The following is a 14,208-nucleotide window of genomic DNA, read 5'->3' on the forward strand; positions in this document are numbered from 1 at the left end:
ATGATAAGTGGATTGTGGTTTGCAAATTAGAATATATGAGACATATTATGTACCAAATGTACCCCGTTTGTGATCTATCAATCAAAAGGGGTTTTGTGCATCCATTTCTTTTGATCTATTAAGATTCTCAATTTAGTTTAGACTCAGTTTTTGTTTGAATTTGAATTTAAATTTAAAATTCTAATTAGCACATTTTTCTTTCTCTGTGAACATGAACTGTGAATGGCAAACCATTGAAGTGTTTCATGCAGTGTTCATGTAGCACGCAAAGTGTGTGCTTGTGTATGTGGACACAAGCTGTACTAATTCATAGCTGCTATATATTTTCATGCTCAAATGACTATTTTTGGTTTGTTTTCTAAAAATATACACAATAGACACACAAACAGGGCAAGTGAATGCCGGATATCTGATCAATAGAACTGAGGTACAAAGTCTAAAATTAAGACAGTGTTTCAATAGTTCTGTGTGTCCATTTTGTTGCAGGTCAAAAAACGTAAAAGTAAACACATTTTCTGAAGGATTTTAAAGTCTTTTATTAACATACATAAGCACATAGCATGTCACAAAATATCTTGTGCTTGTTTCAAAACAGCATGTGAGAAGCGGACGGAAAAGGAAGAGATAGAAAAAAATTAATAAAAAAAGAACTTTCAGGAGTCGCTAAGCCTTGCTTCAGGGGCAAAGAAGAAATTACTGGAGTAGAACAGTAGTAGTAATAGTAATAGTAGTGGTTGTTGTAGTAGTAGTAGTCTCCTAGTAGTTTGAGGGAGAAAGAGAATAATAATCACTACTAAGGAGGTAGGAGGGTGAACGGGAATACATGGAAGTCATTTCAAAAGGGGCTAAGTTACTGTTAAAGATGCTGGTTACTTCCTATTAGGTTTCATACTGATCAACCTTTTCTCTCTCTTACTAAAGAAACAAAAAAACCCAATCTAAATGTATGCCAACCACCATTTTTTATTGGCGGTGAATCAATACATGTTAACGATTGTAGTACATTTTACATGAGCTTAACTATTTACTGAACATTACTAATGGTTTAGTCTTATTGCTTGCTTTTCCACTCAAAATATCCTTTGTAAAACCAAGATGTTATGAAGCCGCTTTACAATATGACTAGAAGCATGAGGTGACAGTAGTCAGTCAAAGCTGGGACAGTGGGTGGTGATAACTTAGCAGTTAAGGATGCGGCTTGGAACAACAAAGATTACGGGTTGAGTCAGTGTTGAATAAGTGAGATAATCTCTCATCATTCTGCCCTTGAGCAAGGCGATGTGTCCCTGCATTTCTCGTTGTCTAAAAGTCAGTTACAAATCCAAATTGCATTTAAAGATTTGTAATAATTTTAGGATCATAAAATTGTCTTTACAAATGTCTGGACATGCTAAGGTCACATTACTGTGAAAAAAGTCTTGGATTAAGCATTTTTGAACTAGCAACAACCTAAAAAACATTATAAGGGTCATAATAATATTATATTTCAATAATAGGGGTTACCGTAGCTTGAAATCTACAATTAGAAAGAATTTCCTTCCCTTGGAGCAGAAATCTAATTTAAAAGGTTCAAAATCACATCCACAAAAATATTAAGGTTGAAACCATACTCTACGCAAGTACATGAACACAAATTCTTTGATTTCACTCATCGCAGTTTGCTAGAATGTGTTGAATGCAATTCATAACAAAATGCTTAACACTGCATTCTCAGCAGTGCCACATGGGGCGCTATAGCTAGCATTAGCATTAACTAACTTTTGTAAGACAAAATTTACCAAAGAACGTTGACTACTGTGTGATAGTTTGAGTCTTGATAAGCAAGTTAGATAACTGCCATGTTTATAGTGAGATACTTGAATAATAATTTTGGCTCCTAAAGGGGTTACTTCACCCAAAAATGAAAATTCTTGTCGTGATTTATTCACCCTCATATCATTCCAAAAACTGCATGACTCACTTTATTCTGCGAAAAACAGAATGACAAAATTTTTATTTTTAACTACTGGTCTTTGAACACCACAGTAAGGCTGCATGCTAATATGTACAGCAGGACTTCTCACTTGTATTTGCGTCACCATTTTCATACTTACGTAGAGTATGTTTCAGGCCTGAACCTTTCCAATAATAATACACACTCACTACTGAATATATAACTAAAACAATTCCCAATGGAGTCCACTACAACTGTTATTGCCTAAATTTCTCAACAAATCAAAGCTCTATTGCAGTTTTTCCAACAAATATGTCAGTTTCAGCCATTGTTTATGTACATTGTCTCATATGTAGCCAAAATATACATATGCCACCTGGTGCTAAAGTCCTAAAAGGCTGTTACACCGACACGTCATATTAAAAATAATTGGCACAACACAAAATTGTTTCATAATCACATATAAACCCCCTTCATTTTCCAATTGCTAAATACAATTCACTCAACTGAAGCTAAAATCAAGTTCTGACATGCCTTTGCTTCTATGAAGGTGAGGGTTTGACCGTCCCTGACTGATTTAGTCATCAAAGCAAAGGCCCCTGTAGGCATAACACTCAAACATGTGATTCAACTAGGTAACTAAGATTGTAGGGAACTTGAACCACTGAGCAGACCGTAGCTCAGTGTTGATAAAGGGGATAGAACTAAAACAGAAAGGTCTAATCTGCTACTATACACACCTGATCGATATAACACAGGTGAGTGCTAGAGACACACTGTGCTATACTCTGCATAGAAAAAAAAAAGATTAAAATAAATAATAAATGCACTCACGCACACATACATGAACCAAGAGTGCTCATACCCACTGGCATCTTTAACAATAACCTGAGTCCTTTTCTTCTGTGGCTAACATTGTTTTTGTTGTTGTTTTTTATCTAAAATATTTTGATGCAAGACTTCTGTAACTGTTGTAAAATAAGTTTACATAGAGGTGTCGCCTCTTTTTCCCTCAGTCGCTCCTATTCATCATCTTCCATCACAGGGTCTGTATCCCAGCACGTAATGTCGATTTCTGTGGCAATAAGACAAACGTGTTATATTGAGATCTTTTCTGAGGTAAGGGAGTGATGTAACAAGAAGAAATTATTTTCTTTGTTCTTCTTGTTTATGATTTTTTTAAGATGAGGACATATACCTGCAAGAAAGGAAAAACTTAAGCAGACAGTTAATTCTTTTGTGGTGAATTTTTGAAGAATATCCCAGCCACTCTTTTCTGAGGCTGTCAAGCAGTGTCATTTTAGTATCATTGAGATACGATTATGGTTCCCTTTCAGTCGGTCACTTTCGACGTCACGTCCGTGACAAACAAATTTGGAAATTTCGCTAGAGAGATCAATCTTCTTTGAGTGTAAACTAAATGAGCCAATGAACATTGGCTTGCGATGATTGCATCCAGCTGCTGCTGATTGCAGCGCGAGTATAAATAGGAAGCAGATGCACCGCATACTCAGCTTTTCGCTGAGGAGCCGAGCAGTGTTATCGTTCTGCTCCTGCCAAGCCTTCGTTTGAATGAACGAGTCAGTGCACTCAAAGGAGCTTGTCTGTGCGGGTGGTACGGCGCTACAGCGGGTTGGTCGACCTTCGTTGAATGGGTGCAAGCTACAGGCTGCACTACCCAGTGTAGTGTTGCGGTGGCCATCTCCCCTGTGTGCTTCAGCAAAACTAAAAGAGCACTCCTAAAAGAGCATTCATATTTTTAAAGATGGCATTTCACCCATGCGTTTCTGGATGCGGTCGTAATCTGGTGCCGGGTGATGGTAAGGATCAATGCCTCATGTGCCTGGGCATTAAACACGCTGAGGTGACATTCGTGGATGAGTCATTTTCTCATTGCGGGAAGATCACCATCTAGGAGTTGCGGACCAGGCTCCATTACTTCAAGAGGAGAGGAAGATTTGTCTGTGCAGCTGCCCTCCAGGATGGTGGAAAGCCCTGAAGCGGATCCAGAGATGATTCCCGGCCCGCTGAGAAGGTAGGGCACGAATGGAAACCTCCACTGCATACCGGGCCCTCTAGGTTGGATGACTGGTTTCTCAGGTTGGCCCGCGCTGGTTCTCAGCACCCCACTCCGGTGCCATTCTTCCTGGAGGTGCATGAGGAGCTCACTAGGTCATGGATGGCACCTTTTACTGCCAGAAACTGGCCTGGTAGCTCCTCCTCCCTCACCACCCTCGATGGTGGAGCAGCCAAAGTGTATACGGAGATCACCCTGGTGGAGCGGTCGGTAGCAATGCAGTTGTGTCCTGGTACCACCTCCACCTGACGAGGAAGACCGTCCCGCTCTCCTGGGCCTATAAGCACTTGCCTGGTCTGACCAGAAGTGCTTATGTGGCCTGTGGAGAGGCTGCCTCTGCCTTACATGCCATGGTGTTACTGCAGGTCCACCAGGCTCAGGCACTGAAGGACCTGCACGAGGGTGGTCACAATCCAGAAGTTCTGAAGGAACTTCGAACCGAAACTGACCTCACGCTCCCAGCGACAAAGGTCATGGCGAGTTCTCTGGGTCATGCGATGTTCACGCTTGTGGTCCAGGAGTGCCATCTCTGGCTGTGTCTGGCTGACATGAGGGACGCCGACAAAGTTTGGTACCTTAATACCCCCATGTCCCAGACCAGCCTCTTCATTGACACAGTCAAGAGTCACTCCGTGCCATTCACATTCCGGGTCTGCACAACCATGCAACTGAAAGGTTGTCACGAGCTGCGCTCCCCGGAGAATGGAGACTCCATCCCCAGATGGCCCAGCTGATTTGGAGACGTTTCGGAGTCGCTCAGGTAGACCTGTTTGCCTCTCCAGAAATAACAGGTCCCCCAGTGAGCCTTCTCGCACAGACACTGTGCAAAGTCAGGGAGGATGAGGAACAGGTCCTGCTAGTGGCACCCTACTGACCCACTCGGACCTGGTTCCTGGAACTGATGCTCCTTGTGACAGCCCTCCCTGGCAGATTCCTCTGAGGAAGGATTTACTGAATCAGAGATAGGGCACCCTGTGGCACCCACATCCAGACCTCTGGAAACTTCATGTCTGGTTCCTGGACGGGACACAGAGTTTCTATGTGACCTACCCCAAAAGGTAGTGGCCACCATCACTTTGGCGTGAGCACAGTCTACGAGACATGCTTACGGCTTGAAGCGGAACCTGTTCATCGAGTGTTGTTCCTCTCATCGAGAGGACCCCCGAAGATGTCTGATCAGAGTCGTGCTTTCCTTCTTGCCGCAAGTGTTGGAGCGAAGGCTGTCTCCCTTCTCCCTTAAAGTTTACATCACTGCTATTTCTGCTAACTACAACCCCGTGGAGGGGAGAATGGTGGGGAAGCACAACCTGGTCATCAGGTTCCTTAGTGGGGCGAGAAGGTTGAACCCTCCTCGACCTCCCTCTATACCTTCTTGGGACCTGTCTCTGGTGCTCGAAGCACTACAGCGGGTCCCATTTGAGCCTTTGCAATCAGGGATCAGGTAGTGAACCTTCAAGCGCTGCCCCCGGAGGAGGCAGACCCTGCCCTTGCTTTGCTTTGTCCCATCCGTGCCTTAAGACTGTACGTGGACTGGACACAAAGTTTCAGGACCTCAGAACAGCTCTTTGTTTGTTACAGAGTCCGGTCGTCTCCAAGCAGAGAATGGCCCACTGGATAGTGGATGCCATCACCCTGGCTTATCAGGCACAAGGCCCTGCCCATTCAGGTTGAGAGCTCACGCTACTAGAAGTGTTGCATCCTCCTGGGCGCTGGCTTGTGGCTCCTTGCTGACAGAGTAAGCTGAGAGCTGCGGGCTAGGTGATCCCACAACACATTTACTAGATTCTATAGCCTTCGCGTTGAACCGGTATCCTCCTGTGTTCACACCTCAAATGGGCAGAAGCACCGAGAGGCCTCTGTTTAGTGTCGGGTTGCTAAAACCGCTCCAGAGAATCCATACTGTAGACCATGTCGAGCTCTTCCATCCCCTCAGCAGCCAGATGTGGCCGAACATCCGGTGCCAAGCCCTCACTCGATGAATCTGTGAGAACCGGTAGAGGGCTGGGTTCCCATATGTGTAAAGTCCACGGTATAGCCTCAGAGCCTGTGTTTCCCCAGCAGACTTCTTCTATTTCTTAAGAGGGTTACAATAACCTCTAATTCTTCCATATGCACCTAAACGGTTGTTCATGGGGGCAGCTGTGGCCTAATAGTTAGAGAGTTGGACTTGTAACCCGAAGGTCACAGGTTCGAGTCTCGGTGCTGGCAGAAGTTGTAGGTGGGAGGGACTGAATGAACAGCGCTCTCCTCCACGCTCAATACCACCCTCAATAGTCTCTGGCTCGACTTCTCAGCGAAAACCTGAGTATGCGGTGCATCTGCTGCCTATTTATACTTGTTCTGCAATCAGCAGCAGCTGAATCCAATCAATGTGCATTGGCTTGTTTACTTTACACTCGAAGTAGATTCGAGATACCCAATTCGTCAATCACTGACGTGACATCTCCATTCCCTCCTTCAGGGAATGAGGGTTACAATACGTAACAGAGGCATATTCAGTAATAGTTTGAATAAGTTTTTATTTTCTGTTTTCCATTTTCAAGTTTTAGTCATTTTGTTGTTTTATATATATATATATATATATATATATATATATATATATATATAACAACAAATACGTATAATAACGCTTTCATATATATGTAATTTTTTTATGACATTGATTTGCTTTTCATTTTCATTCAGTTTTACGTAAGGTACTAAATCTAAAACTAAAGCTGAAATAAAAATGAATTAAAACCATATATCTAGTTTATATATACTAGATATATAGACAAAAACAAATAAAAATGTCAAAAACAACTAAATTAATAAAACTAAAATTAAAACAGAAAATCTAAAAATAAAAAATAATACAAAATATTAATACAAAACTATAAAACAATAGTAGCTCTATGGCACTAAAATAACATTTTGATTATCAATAGAATGTAGGTTGTGAACTAAAGATTATTAGCTACTCAAAAAAAATGAAAGAACATGTCATTATGTCTCACCCAAACTTAATGTTTTGTATGATATGCATCAAAACAGGAACAAGAATTGTGTTTGAATCAAATTTAAAAATCATTTTAGCAATTTTGTTTTTTGTCATTTTTGTTTATTGATTTTATTATTGTTTTTTTATATCTCTATATAGCTTTTATTCATTTTTATTTAAGTGTTAGTTATTTTAGTACATCAAGAATTGTGTTCATTAAATTATTTTAATGTGCTTCAACCTGCTGTGATCTCACCTGGTGGTTTGTTGTAAAAAACTGGTGTTGGGTTGACTTTTGCAGTGCAGTCATCTGACTGGGCAAAGTCCTCCTCCTGTGATTGGCTGAAGTAGCCTTCACTCGCCTGCATAAACACAAATATATTTGTAAACATATAACGCTTCATGCATCTTGAATATAGCTAATGTTTTGTCATGTGTCAAAAAAATAAAGAGCATATGCTGCCATCTAGTGGCAAAATAAATAACATTAGTAAAAAAAAAAAAGCATGCAGGACAATGAGAGGCAAGGCAACATTGCATTGTTCATTTTAACAGAAAGTTCTGCTGACCTGGGTCCCTTCTTTAAGAAGTGTGTCTCCATTGGTCAACAGTAGCTGTCCTTCATCCAGATCCTGGCTGTCAGAGCCAGAAGCATGCTGCAGGGCCTGCTGGTAACTCAGGGTCATCTGGTGGGGTCCGGCCACATCCACCAGGCTAGAGGGCTCGTCTTCTTTGCCGGTGCAGTAGGGGGTGTCAGGCACCTCATCGAAGCTTAGGAGTGGCTGCGGGAGAGCAGGAGAGGAGCTGGCAAGATGAGGCTCCGGGGTTTCCTCCATCAGGTCCATAATGTGACTGGGGGCCTGGGAGGAGATCGTAGCTGGTGCTGGGCCACTGTCCCACAAGTCTAGCAGGCTGTCATCTGTGCTGGATAATGGAGCGGTGCTGCTTGGCTGGGGGGAAACACTTGAAGAGGTATTGGCGAAGCCAGATTCCTGCACTGAAGTCTGCTTGGGAGTGTCAAAGGCTGAAGGAAGGAAATAGGAAATTTAAGAAATAGAATATAATATTATAATACATTCAATACATTCATGTTTTTGGTTAAATGTTTAAATGTATTTTGCAAGAACTGCAATTAATGATTTTAGGGGAACAACAACAGCCTGTTTTATCTGTAATCTGTGTAACTTACTAAGCTGATGAGATTCAACATTTTACATCCCCCAAAGTCCTTGTAAACTTTTTAACTAAATTTCTGGAGGACATCTGTTTTTGAAATCTGTTTTTGGACCTAAACTCTTTAGTATTTAAAATAACTGCTCCTTTAGATACACTAAATATTACACATTAATCATGATCAAGATAATATGACACTAAATGAATATCATAAAAAATAGTGAAAAGACTTCCCTTGTTTTTGAGGCCTTACCTAACTCCTTTCGAATGAAGTCCTCTTTTTCCTCCTGAATGGCGATTTTAGGGATGGGAGTACATCCAGTGGTCATGCTGCGCTCGAGGATTCCAGCAGAGTCATCTGAGACATCAAAGAGAAGGTAAACGTTTAATGTGGGCTCAAGTAAATCTTTAGGAACTCATACCAGCCAAAATATCAACCACAACACAGATGACAGAGTTTACAAATAGTCTGAAAGGATTTCTAACAATGCCAAACAATAGCAAGCAATGTTTTGTCTGTCAAAAAGTGCATCGTACCCATCGCCCTCGTCAATGATTAAAACACAGACATGCCAACATGACCATGAAGACAAAACACAGTGTGCAGCGCAGAAAGATGTTTTATTAATAAAAATGTTTTATACACTCAAAACAGCACTAAAGCATGTATAATCATATGCATCCACCAATATGTCATGGCATTATGAAATGATACATAAAGAAACACTAAAGGTTGACCTCTCGATCTCATGACAAGCTAAAGCAAGCTGACAAGTTAAAATAATATCCAATTAATTCACTTTAAAGTGGCAGATGGTCAATATAAGACAAGATGTAATCATATAGCTAATATCTAAGATCTATTAGTCTTGTTTATGCAATTTTTAGAGGATATCTAAATAATGACACGCCAACCCACTGGAAAGAACAACCAAAATTAAGATCTCTTTAACATCTCAATTGTTTCTCCCGGACAATAATATTCAACAGAGAGCAAATTTAATTGTTACAATCTCAAAAATATTCTCAGAACTCGAACTATCACAAATCATGCTCAGGTTTGCAGAGATTAAGAAGTCTGCCATCAAAAGTCAGAGATTTCGATATGAACTCAAACAGTTATCAAATTAATTTAAAACCAAATCTGAGCTAATTCTTATTGTATGTCAAAGCATCATATTTAATTCTATTTTAGGAATTTCAGGAGAAACATCTGAGACAAGTTTGCTTAACATTCTTAAAACCCAATTAAGTATCCTGAGCTCTGAAAGAGCAACCTCTGAGCCATGAAATTTTCCACTGGAAGTCAATCATAATGCTACAAAAACACTGAGATGCAAATTTTGGAGATAGCCACTTTAAAATGATACAGCTGAGAAGACCTCACACGACATAACAAACACAATCAATGAAACGACAATGACCGTCATAAAAACTCATTTCAGGAAAACAGTTGTACAGGCACAAAATCTGTATCACTCCAGATAAACTTTAGATGTTGGGTCTTAGCACAGACCCAATGTTTAGACCTCGTAGCACACACTAATAATTGCAGGCGCCATGTGTCCTTGGGTTGCTGTTTAATTTTACTTTCAAACACACCACAAGGTCAGCTCCATAAAGATCATGCACGACACCATAGTCACACAAGGTCTACGGGATGCAAGCCCAAGGATTTGAAGACCACAATCACATGCGGTGCAACGTGGCATACACTCACAGGTAAACAGGATGGAAGGAAGTGCACGCAGGGCCATCGGTTATCCATCAGAAAGAGCATGGGAGGAGAGGAAGGGGGACATGAGGGGGTAACATTGGTGAGATTCAACCAGATCTCCCTAACCAAAAGCATCACTTTGTCTCAGTCCTCCAAACATCCACGGCATAGCTTCAAAATAACACATTCTCAATGTTTCCTGTGCAAAATACAAAGTCAACAGACAACAAATATAGGACACATATACAGACTGTGGACCAAGAAAAGATGGCAATATGGTTCAAATAGTTAAAAGAAATGGACTGTGAAACTGAGAAGGCCGTAGTCTAGTTAGCTAGTACTGAAGGTTACTTGAGATCATGGGACATACAGAAGGGGAGGTGGTTACTTGAGATTAGACATATAGTTCCTCCTGTAAGAGTTGAGCACTTGACCATATTTTCGTAAAAAGTGGTTCTGTCTTCATCAGGACGCTCTAAACCCGCTCCAGAGTGGGACGATTTTTAGTTAACAAAGCTGTCCTTCAAATGTATTAATTCACAGAAAAATGAAATTCTGCCATTATTTACTCACCCTTATGTCATTCCAGAATCAGAAGACTTTATTTTCTCATTAAGGAGATGAGTCAATGTGATGCAGTATAGGAAAGATTAATTTTTTGAAATGTCCTTGTATTCATGTTGGTTTCGTATGCTTTGACAATTTTTTTTTACCGTTTTGTAACAAAAAAATTTTTTAATTTAAAATAGGAATGAAGTGATTATTGTGTAAATGCATGTTATAGATCTTTTTTCTCGTAATGTTTTATCAGTTTTATAATTTTTTGTTTTTTTGTTGTACGTTGCCATGATGTTCACAAAACTACTACGGTACCTCAGCGTTTCACAGACACACTGTGAAATGACTGGTTGCATGAGCCTAAGCTCTTTTCAATAAAATCCATGCAAAAGTTAATATCAGATCATTTTAGAATACAGTATAGGATGTACCGAATATTCTTCAGTTTTTTGCAAAACAGAAATATGACGAATAGAGTATCAGACCTCTGTCATATGGTCAAAAATAAATGCAAAAAAAAAAAAAAGCTTTTTGCATAGTTGTGTTTGACACATGAAAACTGTAACAATGTATTTTACAAGGTAACACGATTTAACCTTGCTCTCACTCGAAATGTGTCCCCATATTAAGTCCTTGAATTTGAGGGTATTGGACCTGGAAAGTCCTTGAAAGGTTCTTGAATTTGAAGTTAACCAAGCTGTGGGAACGATGTATTAACAACTATCCAAACTGTTTTAGACCTAAAAGAGTCTTTGTAGGCCTATGTTACCCTTAAATGTCAGAGAAAAGAACAGAATCAGAGATTAATTTTTTTCTTGTAGAAAAATTGTACTTTGCATATTATACTATAAAAACACATAATTATAGTTGATTTTAGTTTATCATAGTTGATCATAACTAGAGATGAGATGGCATGACTGATGTTCAGCTGCCCATATAGTAGTTGATAGTAACTGGTGATTTGTTTTCAAATGTTTGATATATGTGAGGTATTTTAAATGAAGTTGATTGGATAACTTTTATGTAGAAAACCAGCAAATAACAAATAAAATTGGCATCAATATGTACTTTTTGTTTACATAAACATTAAAATAATAACATTAAAAATGATGGCCAGATTTTAAAGGAGTCTCTTGCAACATTATCTACAATGCACAAGTTCAAATAGAGTTTTGACAAAAAAGGTTCTATAAAAAGATAAATCTCACATATTTCAGCTTCTAAATCATTTTTATAAAAGTCAAAAAAGATAAATTACTGACATCTACAATGCACATTATCCTTTATTATTAATAGTATGCGGTCCGATTTTTCCCGTTGCGTCTGTCATTGCTATGCAACTATGCAGCTTTACAGGGGGGAGCTTTATAGGGGGTATGGCTTATCTAAATGAGATGTAAATGAGCCCTATTGTCACTCCCAGCAGGTGAGAACAGGTGAGAACTGCACAATCTTTAGAGGCCATTTTCTCCCTTTTGAGCTTTTTTGAGTGCCTACCTTCAAATGGCCACAACTTCTCCAAATATTATCAGATTTCCATGTGTTACACATCGTTGGAAAGCTTGGAGACTACACTTTCAGAATCTGTGAATAACTCAAAATGCCCCAGAACCGACTTGTGTCCCTACTTTCCGTGATTGGTCACATATTTTCCTTACACTTTTAATATTTAATATTTTTAGTATTTAGGGGTGCTCTCTATGATGATATTTCATGTTTTATATATTAATTTCTCTTGAATGTTTCTGCATTTTGGTTGCACTACATGATTTTGTTGGTCACGGTAGTAATTTGTCGGACAGTTTTTCAAATATTAATAAGCAGTGAAGTAATTTTGTGTAGTAAAATAGTGAAGTAAAATGCATATATTTTTAATTTCTAGAAAGTAATTAGATTTAAGATTATGATATATTAGATTAATTGTTAGATTAAAGATTGTGATAAACTATCTAATCCCGTGTTTCTTTGTCTTTTAGGGTGCATCACAGGCACTTTTATTTAGGGAAAAGAGCATCTTGGACATTCTGCCAATCAGCTCTATTAGTGTTCAACAGAAGAAACTCATACAGGTTTGGGGTTACATGATGGTGAGCAAATGGTGACAGATGCTTAATTTTTAGGGTGAACTATCCCTTTATTACAAGCACATACTGACACTGGAAGACCAGGGTGTATCCGGTACAGTGCAGCCACAGTGAATGCTCTGAGAAGCGCAGTGTTGCTGAGGAAGCCAAAAGGAAATCAATAATTCAGTGAGGAGGGTGGCTAAAGGCTAAGCTGGTGACTTCGTGATCCTATGCTGACGCAGTATCCCTCAGCAAGATCTGTCCAGTACCTACCAGGTGGACCTGGCTGCCGCCGTGAATGGGGCGGAGTGCGAGAAGGGGGCGGGCTGCAATCGGATGGACTGTGCTGCTGCCTCAAGAATGGACTGTCCAAGCGGCCTGGTAAACGGGAGACAGGACCATCGTGTGGGACACGCGGACACCCACGCACACACATATAATGACGTACACAGGAGTGACAGAGGAAGACCAGACCAGATAGACAGAAGGAAAGAAATCCAGGGATAGAGAGAAATAGAGTGGCACGAGTTCAACACAGAAGCAATGATGGATGTGCAGCAGTTGGGTAGAGGTTAAATAAGATCCAGTATTATCAGAAGGATAGATGGAATGGACAGATGATCGAAAAGGAAATCAAACAGATGTGTTGACAACCAAAAGGATAGAGTGAAAAAGAAATGACCAAGAAATGGAGAGGAAATAGTGAGGTAGAAGGAGAGAGGTTAGAAAACAGTTGTTAGTGTGATGGTTTTACACCCTCTGAGCATAAATCAGTAGTTGTTTCAGTGTCTGTTCCCTTCAGCAACAGATGGTAGTGAGGAGTTTGACATTCACTCCAACACTGAAAATTCTATGATCTTAAACAATGAAATGACACAATCATCCAGTAATAATATTGCATTGTTCAGCAGGACCATACAGTCTGTTGGGAAATGGCATCAATATAAAAAAAATTCAATAAAGTAATCTTCGCTTCAGCATCCCTACATAAACTGTGCTAAGGTGGATTGTTGGTTTAAAATGGTCAAATAGCAGTCCTCGTTTGGAAATTCCAGTAAATCATAGATTTACTCAACTTCCAGTTGGTACATTTGAACCTTATGTGAAAAAACTAGGTTATTTGGACCAAAATATTATCTTCTCAACTATTCACTTTAGCAATAAATAACATCAATCAGCAAGCTGTATGACTCAGCAAAGCACAATTAACAAATTGATTCCAATAGAGTTTGCATGTTGTTAGCATGTTCCGAAGCTATGCAATACTCTATTAAGCACTATACATTAGTACACAGAAATGTTAGGTTTTTAATAATTAGTATTATTTAGATTGTACATTTGTTTTAATCAAAACGACCAGCTGGAGGTGGTTTAAGCTGATTTTGTTGGTTTAATTGGTCTTTCAGCCTAGTCAAACTGGTTTAGCTTAGTTTCTGGCCACATTGTGGCATCTTAGTTCATCAAATTAACTATGAGCATGCTATTATAACATTTGAATAATCTATCTTTCTATATATACTGTATATCCATCAGTCCATTATTCAAACTGGTTATCCTCTGTAGGTTGTAGTCTATATTTAAATTTTAAATAAATTAAAAAAAAGTCAAATATACTGTACACTTTGATATTTTGTTATACAGTTTAAAACATTCTCACATTTATAACTGTGGCTTACAATAATTGTTGAGAGTATATGAAGTTTA

The 14,208-nt window shown here is 39.4% G+C and overlaps 1 protein-coding gene across 7 annotated transcripts in view; it reads right to left on the minus strand.

The window, feature by feature from the left end:
- Nucleotides 1-511: 511 nt before the first annotated feature.
- The window catches only part of LOC109066688 (drebrin-like), an 86,279-nt gene continuing 72,582 nt past the window's right edge, over nucleotides 512-14,208 (minus strand). For 4 of the 7 annotated variants that reach the window (XM_042711078.1, XM_042711081.1, XM_042711075.1 and 1 more), the window contains exons 11-15: nucleotides 12,778-12,882; nucleotides 8,417-8,521; nucleotides 7,560-8,014; nucleotides 7,247-7,352; nucleotides 512-3,008 (exon numbers count right to left, since the gene is read on the minus strand). In XM_042711078.1, coding sequence (XP_042567012.1) covers nucleotides 2,956-3,008; nucleotides 7,247-7,352; nucleotides 7,560-8,014; nucleotides 8,417-8,521; nucleotides 12,778-12,882 — 824 coding nt within the window. In that variant the 3' untranslated portion in view covers nucleotides 512-2,955. The remainder of the gene's footprint in view (nucleotides 3,009-7,246; nucleotides 7,353-7,559; nucleotides 8,015-8,416; nucleotides 8,522-12,777; nucleotides 12,883-14,208) is intronic. The other 3 variants (XM_042711077.1, XM_042711080.1, XM_042711079.1) reach the window with 3 other exon arrangements.

Source organism: Cyprinus carpio, chromosome A21 (assembly GCF_018340385.1).
Source record: "Cyprinus carpio isolate SPL01 chromosome A21, ASM1834038v1, whole genome shotgun sequence".
NCBI classification, from domain to species: Eukaryota; Metazoa; Chordata; class Actinopteri; order Cypriniformes; family Cyprinidae; genus Cyprinus; species Cyprinus carpio.